Source organism: Protopterus annectens, chromosome 16.part0 (assembly GCF_019279795.1).
Source record: "Protopterus annectens isolate FY-2018-M chromosome 16.part0, PAN1.0, whole genome shotgun sequence".
In the NCBI taxonomy this organism is placed as follows: domain Eukaryota; kingdom Metazoa; phylum Chordata; order Ceratodontiformes; family Protopteridae; genus Protopterus; species Protopterus annectens.
The window spans coordinates 246,329,344-246,345,931 of NC_056750.1; the positions used below are offsets into that span (position 1 = coordinate 246,329,344).

Here is a 16,588-nt window from a genome sequence, read left to right on the forward strand (position 1 = left end):
CCTGGCTACGTAACTTGCCCAGAATCACTCAATATTCAAACTGAGGCTGAGGGAATCACACTCTGAAGTGAACGCAGGGTGCATTTCCTTTACAGCTTATAGATTTATTTTACTCCTCTGCACTTACCCTGGCAAAGCAGATCATCTCTTTATGACGCCATGTTACATCTAGAGCAAACAATGAAATCAGAGTAAATACTAGTAGGTTAAATGGTGAGAACCAAAGATCCATTAAGAAAAGTGGCCTTTTGCAGGAAATGGGAGGGGAAAAGCAGGTAAAATATATGGGTAGACGTTTTTGTTTGTTTTAACTGCTGAATCATTGTTTCACTTTCTGAAGTAATCCTTATTAGTCAAAGCTGGAAATTACAGAGAAAATGAACCAAGCATAATGTTTGCAGAGTCAGCTGCACCTTTTCTATAACAGTCTCTGAACTGTGTGTTGTGGCATCTGTCACAGCAGTAAGACAGTTCTGTCTGTTCTAGAATCAAACTCGTTTTCTCTTAAATCAGAAGATGAGCATTTTGAGACGTTCCCTTAGTATCCTCACCCATGTGAGTACTGCATCACACAGAAAGAGTTTTAAGAGACAGAAAGTGAAAGCAAACTAGCATTGAAAAACCCAGTCACTGCCAGTTCTACTTCTACCCCACTTCTGTAGTACTGTTCCTCACTTTAATTAGAGTCAGAATGTCAAAAGCTGCAGTGTTAAAAATGAGCAAAGAGTCTGTACAGAAGGTGAGTGTATTTTTCATCAGATTTGTTATTTCAATCACCTGGCAAGAGAGGAATAATGACTTTCTTTGTCCCATTTAATATATCAGTAGCTCTCGTTTATTTATTTATTTTTTTACAAATAAGATCAAGGTTTGATCAGTTGTTAAGTATTTTGTTGTGCTGTGCTTGCTTTTTTGCTCCACACTTTCACTCTGCAGTGTTAGTGAGAAGCATACTGTTCACCTGGCCTTCTGTGGAATATCAGACGCTGTAACTCACCTGGCAAGTTGCCTGCATGTGGCATTCGCCATGGTAGTTGGTCTGTTGTTCTTTTTGTGAAGTAAGAGTATAATAACAATTGTTACACAGTGCTGAATGGTAGACACACTTCGACCAAGATCAGTACTAGAGTCATTGAACAGCATGTACTTTGGCTAATGGGAAATTCTCAGGGTTCACATCCCCTCTAAAAATAAAAAAGAATGACAGAATAGCTTCACACTTATATTAGTTAATGGCCACATTGGTTAAGCTAAGCATCCATTTAGCTAAACGTTGTCATTACAGGCAGTGATACATTACAACACACCAGGCATCATACCTCTCAACCTCTTGGTGCAAGAAATCTGGACAAAGTCTAATAAAATGGGTGGATAAAGGCCCAAACATAGGGACATGTTTTAAATATTGCTCTTATAAACTTAGAAAGTTGCTAGAATAACAATTTTTGTGTTGACCTGCATTTTCTGTAGGATTTGAAGTCTGAAACTCAAATGCATGTCATTATTGACTTCAGTCCTCAGATCATCCTAGTGATTTGCCAGAAAAGCATACCTTTTATGTGGAATAGACTAAAAATAAGAGCAAAAAGCTGGACAGTTGAGAGGTATGCCAGGCATACTGTCTCACTGTTACTGTTTTATATCACTGCAGAGCTGGGTGAAGGTAGGACTTCAAGTATAGTATCATGTCGACTGTCACAATGTCCTATTCCAGTGAAAATGCATACAGATTCATCCCAAAAAGAGCAAAAGTTTAGAAGTAAGGAAAGACTTGGGAGTTCTGCTTCTGCTACACCTGCCATGTTAAAAGTATGTCTCAAAGCCACAGCTGTAAGGTGTCATACCTGTGGCTGGGTTTCATTATTTGATTCTCAGCTATCTAGAGTTACTTTCTGAGATTAAACAGGTTAATAATACAGCAGAACAAATACATTATATTTTAATGCAGAAAATATAATGTAAATACTGTAATAATAGTAAATGTCCATTCTTCAAAGAGACCTGATTTTGTGCAGCAGAAGGTAGCTAAAATCTAGACCTGATTTTGTGCAGCAGAAGGTAGCTAAAATCTAAGAAGATGTAATTGTTTCATAATTCGGAATTTCAGATAGCAGATTATAATGGTAATACAGTTGGCCATGGTGTTACATGGTTCTAAAACAGTTCTTTGCAGTAGTGTGATTATGTGTGGCTTTCAATAAGTAACGATGCTGCATGTTTCTAAGAAGGTTCATAGGTGTATACTAGGTTAACAATGACTAGGGCTCTTAAAAGCCTAGCCGTGCAACCCAAATGTGATGCATAAATTTAATTTATTGCAAGTGTTTTACTGACTGTCTGTGTGCATCAGAGATGTAGGAACCAGACCTAGGGTGAATTTCCGATACCCATCCATTGGTCCAAGTTGCATTTAAATGGGGATAGGAAGAACTGTTTCACATGGATGGAGAGCCTGTTCCAGGGAATGGGAATTCTCTGAGAAACATGTCTGTCTCTCCAATTCCAAATCCTATTTATGTTGCAAGCAAAATTTAGGTCTTTTTATGTAGTAGTTGCAGTGCTGTTTGTTTTGTGGATGTGCAAAAGATTCATCAAAGCAAGGTCCAGGAATGCCTCGTATACCAAGCAAAGATTACCTCTCAGAAATCTGTATGATACTGAGTAGAGAGTTTTCAGGCGATCAGCACATGACATTGTGTTAACTCCTTGTATTTTTTTTGTAAGGAATATCTGTGGACATTCCAGTTGCTGCATGTGTCTAGTAAGGTACATATCGAAGGAGGTATTATGCTCTGTGATGGGTCTAAGGGCTGAGTACAGTGGTATGATGCCCTCTCTGTACCTGGATGCCATGTTCTTACTTATAAATTGAGCAACATAGAAGGATTTTCTTACTACCTTGAACACATGTTGGCCAGATGCTAGTTTACTTGGCCAAATGCTAGTTTACTGTCAACATTAGTTCCGAGATCCATGACTAGTGAATCAGCTTTTAAAGGTGTTTTATTAATGACATAGTTACCCATGGTGGCAGACTTCCCAAAAGGTACTATAATGCATTTCTTGGTATTGCGTTTTAAGCCATGGCTTTGGCACCAAGTGTTTGTCTGTAGTAGACCTTCTCGAAGGGTGTTCTCACCTTGGGGATGGTTCAGTGACTGCTCCCAGTTTGCAATCATCTGTGAACTTCATTAGCCAGAGGCTTTCTACATTGGCTTTGACATTCGAGAAGTAGATGCCAAAGATGAGTGGACCTAGTAACGAGCCCTGGACGACTTCTTTGGTGACAGGCCTCTTTGTGGATGTGACTTCACGGATTCTAACCTCCTGGGTCCTATCAGTGAGCCAGCTAGCTATCCATTGTGTTATAAAGAGGTTTATACCTAGTTCTGTAAGTTTGGTGACGATGCCTGAAAGGAGTATTGTATCAAATGCCTTAGACAGATCTGGGTAGGCGGTCTGCACCGTTTTCTCCTCATCCATTGCCTTGGTGACCCTTTCAAAGAAGCCCACTAGATTCAGTAAGCATGACCTTCCTTTGACAAAGCCAAACTGGGATGGATCCAGTGTCTGGGGGTCTCCTATGTCCTTGCTGATAATTTTTTTATGGCTTTGCTTCTTAGACTAGTCAGGCTAGTGGACCTGTAGTTTCTAGGATCTATTGAAAGTCCTCCCTTATGAAAGGGGGATGACCGTTGCAGTCCTCCATTCACTTGACAGAAAAACTCTTTTAAGACTATACTTAATGACTCCAGGGGTCCTGATATGTCATATTTTAGACTATTCAGGAAGCATCCTGGGATGTTATTGGGGGGCATTGAGGCTGTGCTCTTGGCTTTAGTGAGTGCAGCCAGTACATGCTACCTAGTTATAGTTGGAGGAGTTATGCTTGAGAGTATTATTGGGGGAATAGTTGGGGGTGAGGGTTTGCTGTATCGCCTGGCTCAGTGAATGTGACACCATTAACCACCAATTCAGCACATTTCTCTGTGGTGCCTTTTGAGGTTTCTGACAGCTGTAGAAGGCCTTATGGTTATCTTTCACCTAGGAGAATATCTTATCCTCAAAGTTGGCTTTGCTTGACTTAATTAGCCCTCCGAGTTGCCTATTTACTTTGGGAGAGTTTTTATCTTTTTGGGATTTGCCCTTCCTGAATTTTGCTGTGCCTTTTTCCTTTTGTTGTATATCCTGTTTAATTTGGGATGCCACTAGGGCAGTTTGTTTCTGGGACTAGTTCTGGGCTTACTTCTGATAGGTACAGCAGTTTCTATGCAGCCATTGACATGGTTGTACAGGGCTTCCAAGAGCAATTCAGCATAGACTGATGTGTTCTTGGGGTTTAGAGGGACATTTAATTTTGACAAACCATCACTTAATAACAGGTGATTTGCCTTTGAATAGTTTCTTTCACTGGTTTTAATGGGATTGCAGAGTTGATTTTGATTTCGAAGGAAACATCTTTATGGTCATACCTTAACAGGGAGGGTGAGACATTGGTGGTGGTGGTGGGGGGTGCATTCCATTCTGCCATATTTGTGAGCATGAGATCTCTGCCATATTTGTGAGCATGAGATCCCTTATGTGGAAACCTCCAGTAGGCATATTCACTGTTTGGTCAAGGGTGATCTCTAACCAAAGTATCTCTCCTGTTGTAGGCACCATCTTTGAAATACTTCTCCAACTGTATGTGTATATGGTTAATGTAAAGTTCACTTTTTATAGCAACGTTATGTAACTGAAGTTGTACTCGTAACATATGTGATGAACTTATGTCTGTGCTTTACTGTCATTGTTTTGGGGTGTTATTGCAGTTGTGTTTAGTGTTGTGGCTGAAAAAGAGTCCAATAACTAGTCCAACTACCCAATTATCAAATAAACAAACAAACAAATAAATGTATATGCATTCCCATTTTCATGAGAGGGTAAACTTGGGGTTGGTTACTGAAAAGGAGATTAATTGGTTGACAGTCTGACACGGAGGAAGAGGAAAATTAACTCCTTATAGATGGAATATAGGGCTGAAGAGCTTCGGGGCAACAGTCTGCTTCAGCACAGTCAGGAGTGGCTGTTTAGGGTAATTATTAGGGTGGTAAATTGGCTGAAACCCCTTTCTTGATGATCTGCAATGGTTTTACCTGGCAGTCTTCTGTCTAATGTTGGATTAAGTCTGTCCCTGTCCTGTTGGCTCCAAAGCACAGAGAGGTAAAGCCCCAAGTATGAACTGAGATCGATTAGCAGTCCCAGTGCTCCAGTAATTGATACATGGGCATAAAGCTGAGAGGCCAATACCTGCTCATCTACCCTCAATGGACAGAGGTAGTCTAGCACACTGCATTGCTGACTCCTGTCGGTGGATATGTGCATGACAGGCAGTATGAGGGATCAGAGGTATGTGAGTGACACTGCCAAGCCATTCACAATAGCCTTCATGGTGTGCATGTATTAGAACACACACGTTGGGGGAGAAGACATAGCAGGTCCTTGTGGTGATACAGATGCACGCCCTCTAAAAGGGTAGAATTAGTACCTCTAGTAAAAATGCCCCAAGCTCTGTAAAAATAATGAGCCAACTCAGAGGGACAAAGTTACCAGATAGCTTCCTGGCCTGGAGACAACGAGGGTCCTCCACTAACCACTGTAGGCTGCAGTCTCTGGGGGCAGGGGGGTGAAGCCAGACTGCCAGGCTATTTGGTTGAAGGGAAGCATGATGACTTGTGAGCCTGTTGAAGGAAGATGCAGGCAAAGGGCTGACATAAAAAAAAATCTGTGGCTACCTGGATGACTACACCCTGTGTTTGGCTATGCCCCCCTCCCCCCAAACAACTATCTCTGAGAAACTGTTTTAATAGGGAGAATGAATGAATAGGTTAAAATGTTATGCAGAGGCTGAAGGTTGGCAGATGAAGAGAAAAACAATCCTCTAATACTAAGCCAGCAACTACTAAGGAGCCTCCTTCATAACTCTCTTGAAACAGTGAAATCTGTTTTGCTGTTTTTTTTTTTTTTTTTTACTTTTTTCCATTTTTGACACAATTAGTGCGATCCTTGGTGTGATGGCTCCTGGAAAGAGCCAGGAAGCTGCTCTGTGAAGACTGTCTGCAGCACCACTCCGGGGGGAGCGAGTGTCGTCTGTCGGTGGCACCACTCTGGGGGCGAGTGTCGTCTGTCGGTGGCACCACTCTGGGGGCGAGTGTCGTCTGTCGGTGGCACCACTCTGGGGGCGAGTGTCGTCTGTCGGTGGCAGCACTCTGGGGGCGAGTGTCGTCAGTCGGTGGCAGCACTCTGGGGGCGAGTGTCGTCAGTCGGTGGCACCACTCTGTTTGCAGTGCCACTCTGGGGGCGAGTGTCCTTTGTCTGCAGCACCATTCTGGAAGAGTGTGTTGTCCGACTGTGGCTCCATGCTGAGAGAGTGTCATCTGTCTGCAGTGCAGCAGACAGCATATCATTTCCACAGTTCATAAGCTGTACACATGCTACATAAAACAAGTAGTGGATCTGAGAGCACAGTGGCTTGAAACTTAATAAGAAGTCATGGCAGGATAACCATAACAGCCATGCTACGTATTTGCTGTATCCATTGTCAGTGCTGATGGGTATTTACTTGTTTGTTAGTCGGTGGTCCAGAGATGGATTTCAGCCACAATCTGAGACAAAAGCAAAAAGATACAAGTAGTATATAAAACAGTGTGCAATTAATGTGTGTACAGACTACTGGTAATTTACATATAAAACAGAGAAAGTATGTATGATGACAGGTGGTAAGATTATTATGTTTGAGCGTCTTTTTCTTTTTTGTTGGTTGTGGTGAAGCACCGCACAAGAGGAGGAAACTTGAGAGAAGAAGGGAAGAAGGATTACTTTTTATTTTTTTTTTATTTTTTATTTCGTTTTTTCTGCATAGCTGCCTCAGCTTGAGCATTTTCTATTTTTTGGTTTGTTGGCTTGTATTTTAAGCTTGATTTCTGTATTGGTAGCAAAGCTGTTTCTGTTTGCCAAAACTTTTTTGTTGATTTTTTTTTAACTTTTTTTTTTAAAACTTGCATTCTCTCTGTCCTTGACCTAGCACTCTTGTTGGTCATTTACTCTGCTGTTATAACTTTTTATATTACTTAAGAACCTCAAATCTCTGTAAAAAAAAAAAAAAAAAAAAAAAAAAAAAAAAATCCCACTTTTTTTCTGAGAGTTAAAAAGTTTTCAGTTGCTCAGGTTCAGTTCCAGAGTTGCGAGTCCTGAACTGTGCTCTGAGAGAAGGTTTCTTGGGCTTTGAGAAGGGCTGACTGAAGGTGAGCAGCTTCCTCCAGTGGAGGAGCAGCCCATGAGCCCCGGAGAGGGTTTTACTGACTTGAAACTTTAGTTTTGAGCTTCTTCATCTTCCCTCTTAAACTCTTCCTCTCTTCCATATCTAACGTTTCCTCAGTTTTGGTGGCTAGTTTTTCAGGCTTGTGTTTGTGAAAAATTCTTTTCAGGCTTGTTGTGGCTTGGAGGAAGCAAGGCAGCTTTGAGACGCTTTATAGTTTTCTTTAGATTATTTTTATTTTTTTTTTTTCTGTGGCTTGCAGTTTTGATTTCTGTCAGGCATTGGTATTTTTTGATTTCTGTATTTTTGTTTGTTGTATTAGAGTTTGCAAAAAGCTGTTTAAAGAATTTTTGTTTGCTGAGATTCTTAATTTTACCTTTTTTTTTTTATGGGTCTTTTTCTTAACCTCCTTTGTTGACTCTGTCCCTTGACCTAGCACTGTTACTGTTATAACTTTAAAAACTGCACTGTTAGAACCCCGATACTTGTAAAAAAATGCTAAAAAAAGTTTCTTGTTTTTTTCCCACTTTTCTGAGAGTTAAAAGTGAAAGTTTTGGGCTGAGTTTAATTCTACTTTTGCTGTTTTGCCGAAGTATTTTTTGCTGTGCTGAAACTTCAGTCTTTTGTAGCAGGTTCAGAAGGTCTCTGTGGTTACTGAGCCCCCCCGCTAACATTGGTTACTGACTTGATTTCCCAGTTTTCAGGCTTGTAACTCCATTGTCACTCATAGTTTGTCTCCCACTAGGCTTCATTTTGTTGGTTCTTGGGATTTTAAGAGAAAAACGGAGAAGGTATTTGCGTTTTTTGGCGTTTTTTCATATTTTTCTGCGAGTTTGGTGAGGTTTTTTCTTTTTGGGATTTTATTTATTTTTTTTTTGTGCTTTTGAGAGATTTTTCTTATATTAGTCTGTTTAATTTGCTAAGTTTTTCTGTTTGTTTGCTCCTATTTAGAGCATAGCCTTATTTTGTTGTGAAATTTCTTCTTCTGTATTAATTTTTGTATGCCTAGCACAGTAAAAGCTTTTTTCTCTTACTCCTGTTTTATATTGTTGCATCGTTTTTCTAAGTTAAACTTTACATATTTTCAAAAACAAAAACTAAAAAAACTTGTGTGTTCTGTCATTTATCTTTTAAAAAAAACTTAAAATTCAGCCAGAACCTGCTTTTTTGGGAAGTTCAAAAAAGAAAAAAGCTTCCTTTTTTGTTCCCAAGGATCTGAGAGTTTAAAAGTTCAGGGAGTGGCTTGCTGTTCCTGCTTTCTGCCCCGGAGAGTGGTTACAGACAGTTGACTTGGAGCTTGACACTTGGTTCCCATTTCCATAACTCCTTCATTTGTAAACGAGAGAGGCTTCCCACATAGGGAGAGTGGTTACTTTCTTGAAACTGTAGTTTTAGGTGCCACTAGGGGCCATTTTTATAAATCCTTCATTTTATTTTCCGGAGGAGTGGTTTTAGGGCAGTGATGTTGCAGTTTGCCTTTTATTTGAGTCAGGTTTGTCTTATCCAAGTACTGCTATTTACTCAGCAAATTTCCTCCTTTCAAGACCGATTAAAGCGTGCTACCCAACTGTCACTTCTTTCAAATAGCAGGTTAAAAACAGGATATATCTTATATACTATCGATCTAATCACTCTTCAGATTTTCTTTAAAACCCTCTTCCTCGAACTATACTATTCCTACTTGTCATCTGTGTATAATTAAAAGACTTACTCTTGACTCCCCCCTTTCATTCTGTACGCCCATAGAAAGCATTAAAACTTGCTCCTACTTTTGCGGTACACCACGTCCTTGAATCTTTTTTAAAGTTTTTTTTGTCAGCTTGTCCCCCATTCTATTGTCACTCGTCCCCGGAATCTCTCTAAAAGTTTTTTTTGTCTATTATTGAGGCACTAACAGGGATCGGTTGCCACACACTACACCTCCCTCAGCCCATGAACCATCAGAATATTGCTGGATGCAACTACAACTCCATGTACAGGCTAGGGACTGATCCTCCTCCCACAAAACACAAATAGGCCACACAAGATAAGACATACGCGGCCACAAGCAAATACCTATACAACTCAACAATCAACAGCATAGACCAGTCAGGACCAAAAGGTTACTCAAACAACACTACACCACCACAACACAATATGCAAACACAAACCTCAAATCCATACACATAAACACACGAGACAACACCATGCAACACATAAAAAAATCTGCCAGTCAAAAGAAGCAGTCAAAACAGACACCACACCACCACCACAGACACACTCATCAGCCACCACTGCAACCTCACATGGAGACCACGGTCACCACCAGAGTCACAGCCCTGGTCTGGTAACAGAATGCCAGGAAAGGTCAATTGCTGACTCCTCTAAACAAGAGGTCTCTCCGTCCAGACCATGAGAATGAGTCAGTAGAGGTCCACACGGCTGCCTAATTCGACTAGAATCCGCCACATACTTGCCAAGAGATCAGGTCTCTCAACAGCTGTGACACTGACAGATGCTAGTCATTCTGTGCGCTGGTGTAAACACTCCTGAACCCATTCCTTGGGCAAGAATAATGAAACCTGCCTGGGATTGGCTGAAAAGCTTGGCAAGATCCGTAGGACCTGTGTCTGAGCGGTAATTGATTCACCAACGCTATCATTGTTTGTCCCTAACGAGATGATCAGCTTTAACAATTGAAATAAACACAGGAGGCAACAAACAGGCCCCCCCCAATTATGGGTTGGGGCAAGCTGCTGGACAAAAGAAAACTGCTCAGCAGGGGCAAAAAAAGGAGTCACCCTGGGTTTCGGACAGTAATGCCAGAACACTAAAATGCCAAAATGCTTTTGAGAGTGGGCCTTCTCAGTAAACATACCACCCTAAGAACACAAAAAGAGGAAAAAACGATGAGGGTAATGCTGAGGGGTGTCAGAAGTCATAGGCCTACCCTGCAGCACAAGTTGCCCCCCTTCTCATCATGGAGAACACAAAAGTCTGTGGCCTGACAGAAAATCCAGTCAGGCCTAGAGAGAGCACCCGCAACGCAACTTGCACTCACTCCATGACCTCAATTGGCAATAGTGGACACTACCAAGAAAGGAGTATCATCCCACACCACTAAAGGACACCCTCACTCTGTAGACATGGTAATAATGAAAACTCAAGAGGGAACAACTATCAGGAAAAACACATCATAGGCAGAGACTACTAGCCAAATTGTATAGACTTACAATTACCCTCACAAACTCAGGAACCTCACCCAAAAAGACCCTGGAACACATGTCAATAAATGCCCACCAAATTCCATCATTCATCAATTCAAGATCACAAATGCCCTATAGACCCCAGAACACTAACCCAACCCAACATACTAGCCCAAATCATCAAACCTCACAAGCACTGGTCAAATGCCACCACTCAACCCACCCTCATCCCTGGTCCCAGACCCAATGCTTGATGTCAGGCTCCGAACACCAAAGTAAATGCTTCTCAACACGGTGTACCAGGACATAATGGTGAGATGGTCAAACAAAACTCCATGTCTAAGGGAGAGCAGTCAGGTCATGGAAACCTGAAATAAAAAGGCCACAGTAATTTCTGTCTCAAAGAAGCCGGAAAACAAACTCAAGCAAAAAAAAAGAAGCTACTCCGAGAAATTCCCAAGCAAAACAAAAACAGTACTCAAAAGCATCTCTATCGCCACTTACAAAAGCTATCTAAAGACCACCCAAACAACTGCAAGGTAGGAGGCCCTTGAAACAAATAGAAAAAAAAGATTACTAAGAGCAAACATCCCAAAGCAAATGAAGCTGACAAACAAACTCTACAACAAATCAGAGAAAACAACCTTCTGGTTCAATAAAAATTAAAGGTCCCTCAAATGAGAACTATAAGGCCAAAGAGAAGAGCTCTCATAAAAATCAGCCCAGCATCCAAAGGACCAAAAGAAATAACTATTGACTCAATAAACATCTCCAGGCCCCTCTTTAGCTATATTCTATACTTCACAAAAAGGGTCCCAACCTGGGCCCATCAGAGCTTCAGTTCAAAATGATGTGGGAATACAAACACAAAGGCCATGACTGCACATACTGTGTGAATTCTTTGTGTGCTCCTCCGACCCTGCCCCAAATTAAAGCCACCCTGAACTGTAATGGCTAATCAAAAAGCACTCTCTCCCAAAGCAAAAACACAGCATCCATGGGACAACTTTGTGTCCACGGCACAGTGCTCCATGAACTCAATGAGGAAAGGAACCCTCCAGCTAAAACGGCTGTTTTATCTTTCAAGCAGTTCTGGCCTTCCTCTGGAAAATAATGCCTTGTAACTGTATTGGACATTATTGAAAAAGTAATGCCTCCAGCACAAATGAGGATACCGACCCACATGCTTTGGTGCACTTTTCTGCAAAACCAACAAAGGATCATCATGGGCCAAACAAAGTCCAACATAGGAATTTGCAGACTTTGGAGGCCAGCCCGGTTGGCTTTGTCAAAGGCAGATTGAACCTTCAATAACTTGGTTGCTTCTTGAAACACAACACAGAAGATCACATGAGGACAAGTCATAGAACAGCCTACCTGAGGGTTGACAGCCTTCGATATCATACCCCATTGGGGTATATCAGAGGAACTCAAAGCCTGTAAATGTCAGTGTCATACAGTTTGGCCTGCCGGAGCTTCCCTGGCTTTAGCACACTAACTCTCCAACAGCCAAAGAAACGCTGAATGATTCTTCAGGAAAAAGCCTGTCACAGAAAAAAAACAAACAGGTGTCAGGGATGGGCCCTGAATTGAGTTTATCATACTTTGGGGTCCCAAAGAGAGTAGAAGGACAAATTTTGCACGCCCTAAAAGATGACTGCAAACTGACCTCATAGTAGAAACCACCCTGACATGAATAGCCTTCAAGAAGGGTCCAAAAGAAGCCAGTATCAGGTGCCGAGCCACATCAGTAAAGTTAAATCTGCTAGATACGCCAAAGTCATAATCTCTGGACCCAACAGGTTACATTGCCCAATTGATGAAATTTGGATTCCCACTGAGCAGGAGGGATTCTATCAAAAATCTAGGGACCCACTCATCACTGAAATGACCCAGCATCACCAGCCATAGCTAAAGAATTGGATTGGACATCCTCTGATTTTACAGAGGGCCATGAAGGGAGGCCACACAAGTGATCCAAGGGGGTCATGAAGGTCTCCCTTTACTCATCACTCATCAGACCAATGATTAGGTACAATCTCCCCAAAATAGGAATGTATCTGACCAGGCACCCTCAGCAGCCCGAGAGGCCACAAAGTTCTCACCAAACATGGGAGGCATCCAAAAATCTCTGTCCTATCAGAGCGACTGAAAAGGAAGCCAGATCTATTCAAACCTATGGAGGGGATTGCTCAGAGGTGAAGGGGATCACAGAGCCACAAAGGACTGGAGAATACACACAAATAAATGAATATGAGCGACTCGCTAATCTTGTTCCATCCTCGCCACAAACGATAAGAAGTTGTAATATATCTTATGTGCCATGCCAGAGGCCTCATATTAAAGGATGAAGTTTGTAACATACGAAGTGCACATCACAATAGGATTTTTAAAGTAAAATAGCTGTAAAATTTTTAAATATCATTCTTTATACTTCTGTATAGTAATACTAGAAATAATCAAGTATACTTAATCCCTGCAAATTCAATATTGCTAGCAGCTGCTGTTTTAAGACAACATAATGTTTTATCTGTTTTCTGTAATGCATTTATATTCCTTTTCTCTTAGTGGCTAGTTTGTGTTTTTCCCAATGAAAGATTTTTTTTTCATTTCTCATCGACAGTGGTATCATTTCCAGTTTTAGAAAAGGCCCTTTTCACTGATGGCAAAATTGAAAGTAGGCCATATCAGAGAGGTATTTCCACATGTAAGTTATCAACAGAATAAGAATAAGTTTACAAAACTGGTTTGTTTGCCAGTTGGGAACAATAATTGGTCTTCAGCAGTTTGAAGATGACTGTGTGATGTAATAAAGTAGTGCTAATGGTCACTAGTAGCCTGGTGACCACTTGGCATCTTGTCAAGTGAAGCAGTTCCACTCTCTTTAAGAATTAAATTAAATGACTATTTTGTTTATAAAAGTTTAATAGAGTTTGCTGTTGTGTGGTGAATGGACAGTAATGAAAGGCTGCAATACTGATGTTACTTTTTTTTTTGCATAAGCCTGCACTCTGAGGTTGGTGAGAATTATGTTTTCTGGGGAGGAGGACATATTTTCAGAAGGTGACATAAAAGTAAAAAAATCCTGGCTGTACCTCTTTCGACTCCAGATCTAGTTACACATTTAATGTCAGTGGGCAATGCCTTTTAAGTATGCCTTGATGCAGTGTAACTGGCTACCTATTCAAGGATTAATTGTCCAACAGATCTGAGTACATGGACGTAATGTGGGCAGAATATTATGTACTAGAGTAGAAATGTTGTATGTGAACAGTGTATATGTAGATTTAAGTAATCAGGGTGTACATGGGCAGTATTCATAGATCCAAGGACACATGATGTATGTGGGTGGTATATGTAGATCTGAGTACACATGGTGTGTGGAGGGCATGTGTTTGTTAGAACTTAGAGTTTTAAGACTATAAGCTATTAATAGTACTAACACGGCCTCAGTATCCTTTACCGACATTATTCATCACCTTATGAACAATGGACAACTAGTCTCAGCAATTTTCCTGGATATGTGAAAAGTATTTGACACAGTTTCCCACAAACTACTACTTAATAAACTTGCTACTTACAATCTCAGTTCATCATTCTTAACATGGTTTTACAGCTACCTATCAAACCATCAACAGGCTACTAAATGGGAGAACAATCTCTCCCCATGATTGCCAGTATCCACTGGAGTACCCCAAGGAGCCATACTTGGTCTCCTTCTCTTTATCATATTTAGCAACAACCTAAATTCAGCAAACCAACTTGCTACAATTATACAATACACAGGATGATACAGCTCTTATCTGCGCTGTCCCTTCCTCCCAAGAACTTCAAAATAAGACACAAAAATCATTCAGGAAATTGAAACTTGCCAATCTAACCACCAACTCATTCTTAACCCAAATAAGACAAGGTTAATGATTTCCACAAACAAAACTTCCAAGCCTTGTTCTCTAGCTCTCTTTTTTTTTTTTTCAATTCACCAATGGAACCAAAGTTGAACCTACAAATCAGACCAAACTCCTAGATGTTACTAAAATTTGATATACATGTTTCCCTAACAATCAAAAATGTCCATGGCAAACTCAGCTCTCTACAAGGCTAAACCTTGCCTAACACACCAAGCCAGACTAGCCACAGCTAGATCTCAGCTTCTATCTACCCTTCTCTACTGCTCACACATTTTTACCAACTTATGCAAGGTCGACCTTAATAACCTAGAATCCTGCTATAACAAAATAGCAAAGTTTGCCGTCGGCCATCCCCATAAAGCTCATAATTTTTCTGTTCTTCAATAACTTAACTGGCTAGAACTTCCCAACCTGTTAACATTAAACCAACTTACTTTCAGCCAAAAAATCATTCACAACCTCAGTAACTGCCCTGCATGTTCGACCTTGGTCCTACCACATGTCAACAGCAGGTCCCTTGGGTCTTCCAAAAGGCTACTGATAAAAATAACCCATTCTCACAACTACCATGGTGACTCCCTCTATTCAAATAAAATAGCTAAGACTTGGAAGGCTCTTCCTCAACAAATACAAAACATTCCTAGCTATTCTTCTTTTAAAACAAAAATAAAAGAATATCTCAAAAACAGCTGGCTCTGCCCCTGTAGTTCTCCTAGATCATTCCTCTCTCCTAGTACTTCACAACTTTCTTCAACACCTTTAAACAGACCAAGCTATTCTCCAATGATTGCTTTGTTCTCTGATAGACTGTTTAAGTACTGCAGTGATCAATTATATCTGTATTCTGCTATGCTATGTGCAGCTATGTAAATTTATTTTGTTAGTTAATTTTGTTAACGTATGTCTTTTTTTCGATTGGTTTGGTCTCTAATAGTTTTTAAACTAGTCATCAATGTATCTGTACTTGCTGTGCTCTGTTTGCTATCAAAATAATTTAGTTACTTTTGTTAACATATGATTACTAAAGTATGTATAATTTAGATTTTACTAATTGTATCTTCTGTTTTTGGAGCTTTTTTTCCCCAGGTCTACATTGAAAACAGGCTACTGGCCCAGTTAGACATTACCCGGTTAACAAATGTAAATAAATAAATATTAATCAATTCCATCCCGTTTTCCTAGGTTTTATTCCTTCAATTTCTACTTGCAAACATTGTGCAAGTTACATAACACAACAATGCTCCTGGTTTACCCCACTAAAGGCTTACTTACCTGGTTAGCAAATAAATAAAATTAAGAAAATGTGGGTGGCAAATGTAGATCTGAGTACATAGGGTATATATGGAGGTATAGAAGTAAATGGGGAGTATGTGAGCAGTATATGAAGACTTGTGTACATAGAGCATGTGAGTGGTATTGTCAGGCATTTGATAAGCATGTAGAATCGAATATGTAGGGTGCATATGGGTGATAAATGTGAGTACACTATGTGAGCAGTATATGTAGATCTGAAAACATTGTATGTGTGGGCAGTATATGTAGGTTTGAGCTTACAGTGTAGTATGCAGGTTTGAGTAAACTGCGTGCATGTGGGTGGCAAGTACCCGGGGTATACATGGACATTATGCATAGATTCAAGGACATGGGGTATACGTGGGTGGATGAAGTGTGTAGATATGGAGCACCCAGGGTACATGTGGGCAGCATATGTAAATGTTGGGTGTACATGGGTAGTCTGCGTAGATCCAAGGACACAGAGCGGTGTATGTGGCCAGTATTCCTAGATAGTAAGTACACAGGGTACATATGGGCAGTATATGTAAATACTGGGTATATATGGATGGTCAGTGTAGCTCCAAGGACACGTGTATGTGGCTAGTATACATAGATAATAAGTACACAGGATACATATGGGTAGTATGTGGAGATCAGAGTACACAGTGTGCGTGTGAGTAGTATACAAAATATGACTACACAGTGTGCATACAGGGGGCACATGTAGATCTGAGCACATAATGTGGACGTGGGTGCTGTATGTAGTTGAGTATACAGTGTGGGTCTATATCACACAGTCGAAACGTGATATACCCGAGTGTTATAACATCGACACATATAAAGTGAACGGTAGGAAAGCTGAAACACCTAAACAACGAAATTCATCATATTGCATCACCATGGTTGACCAATCCGAATGG

At 40.6% G+C, this 16,588-nt stretch overlaps 1 protein-coding gene across 1 annotated transcript in view; it reads left to right on the top strand.

Moving 5' to 3' along the window:
• The first annotated feature begins 578 nt into the window (after positions 1-578).
• The window catches only part of PSME2 (proteasome activator subunit 2), a 126,313-nt gene continuing 110,303 nt past the window's right edge, over positions 579-16,588 (top strand). The window contains exon 1 of the mRNA XM_044058891.1: positions 579-739. Coding sequence (XP_043914826.1) covers positions 692-739 — 48 coding nt within the window. The 5' untranslated portion in view covers positions 579-691. The remainder of the gene's footprint in view (positions 740-16,588) is intronic.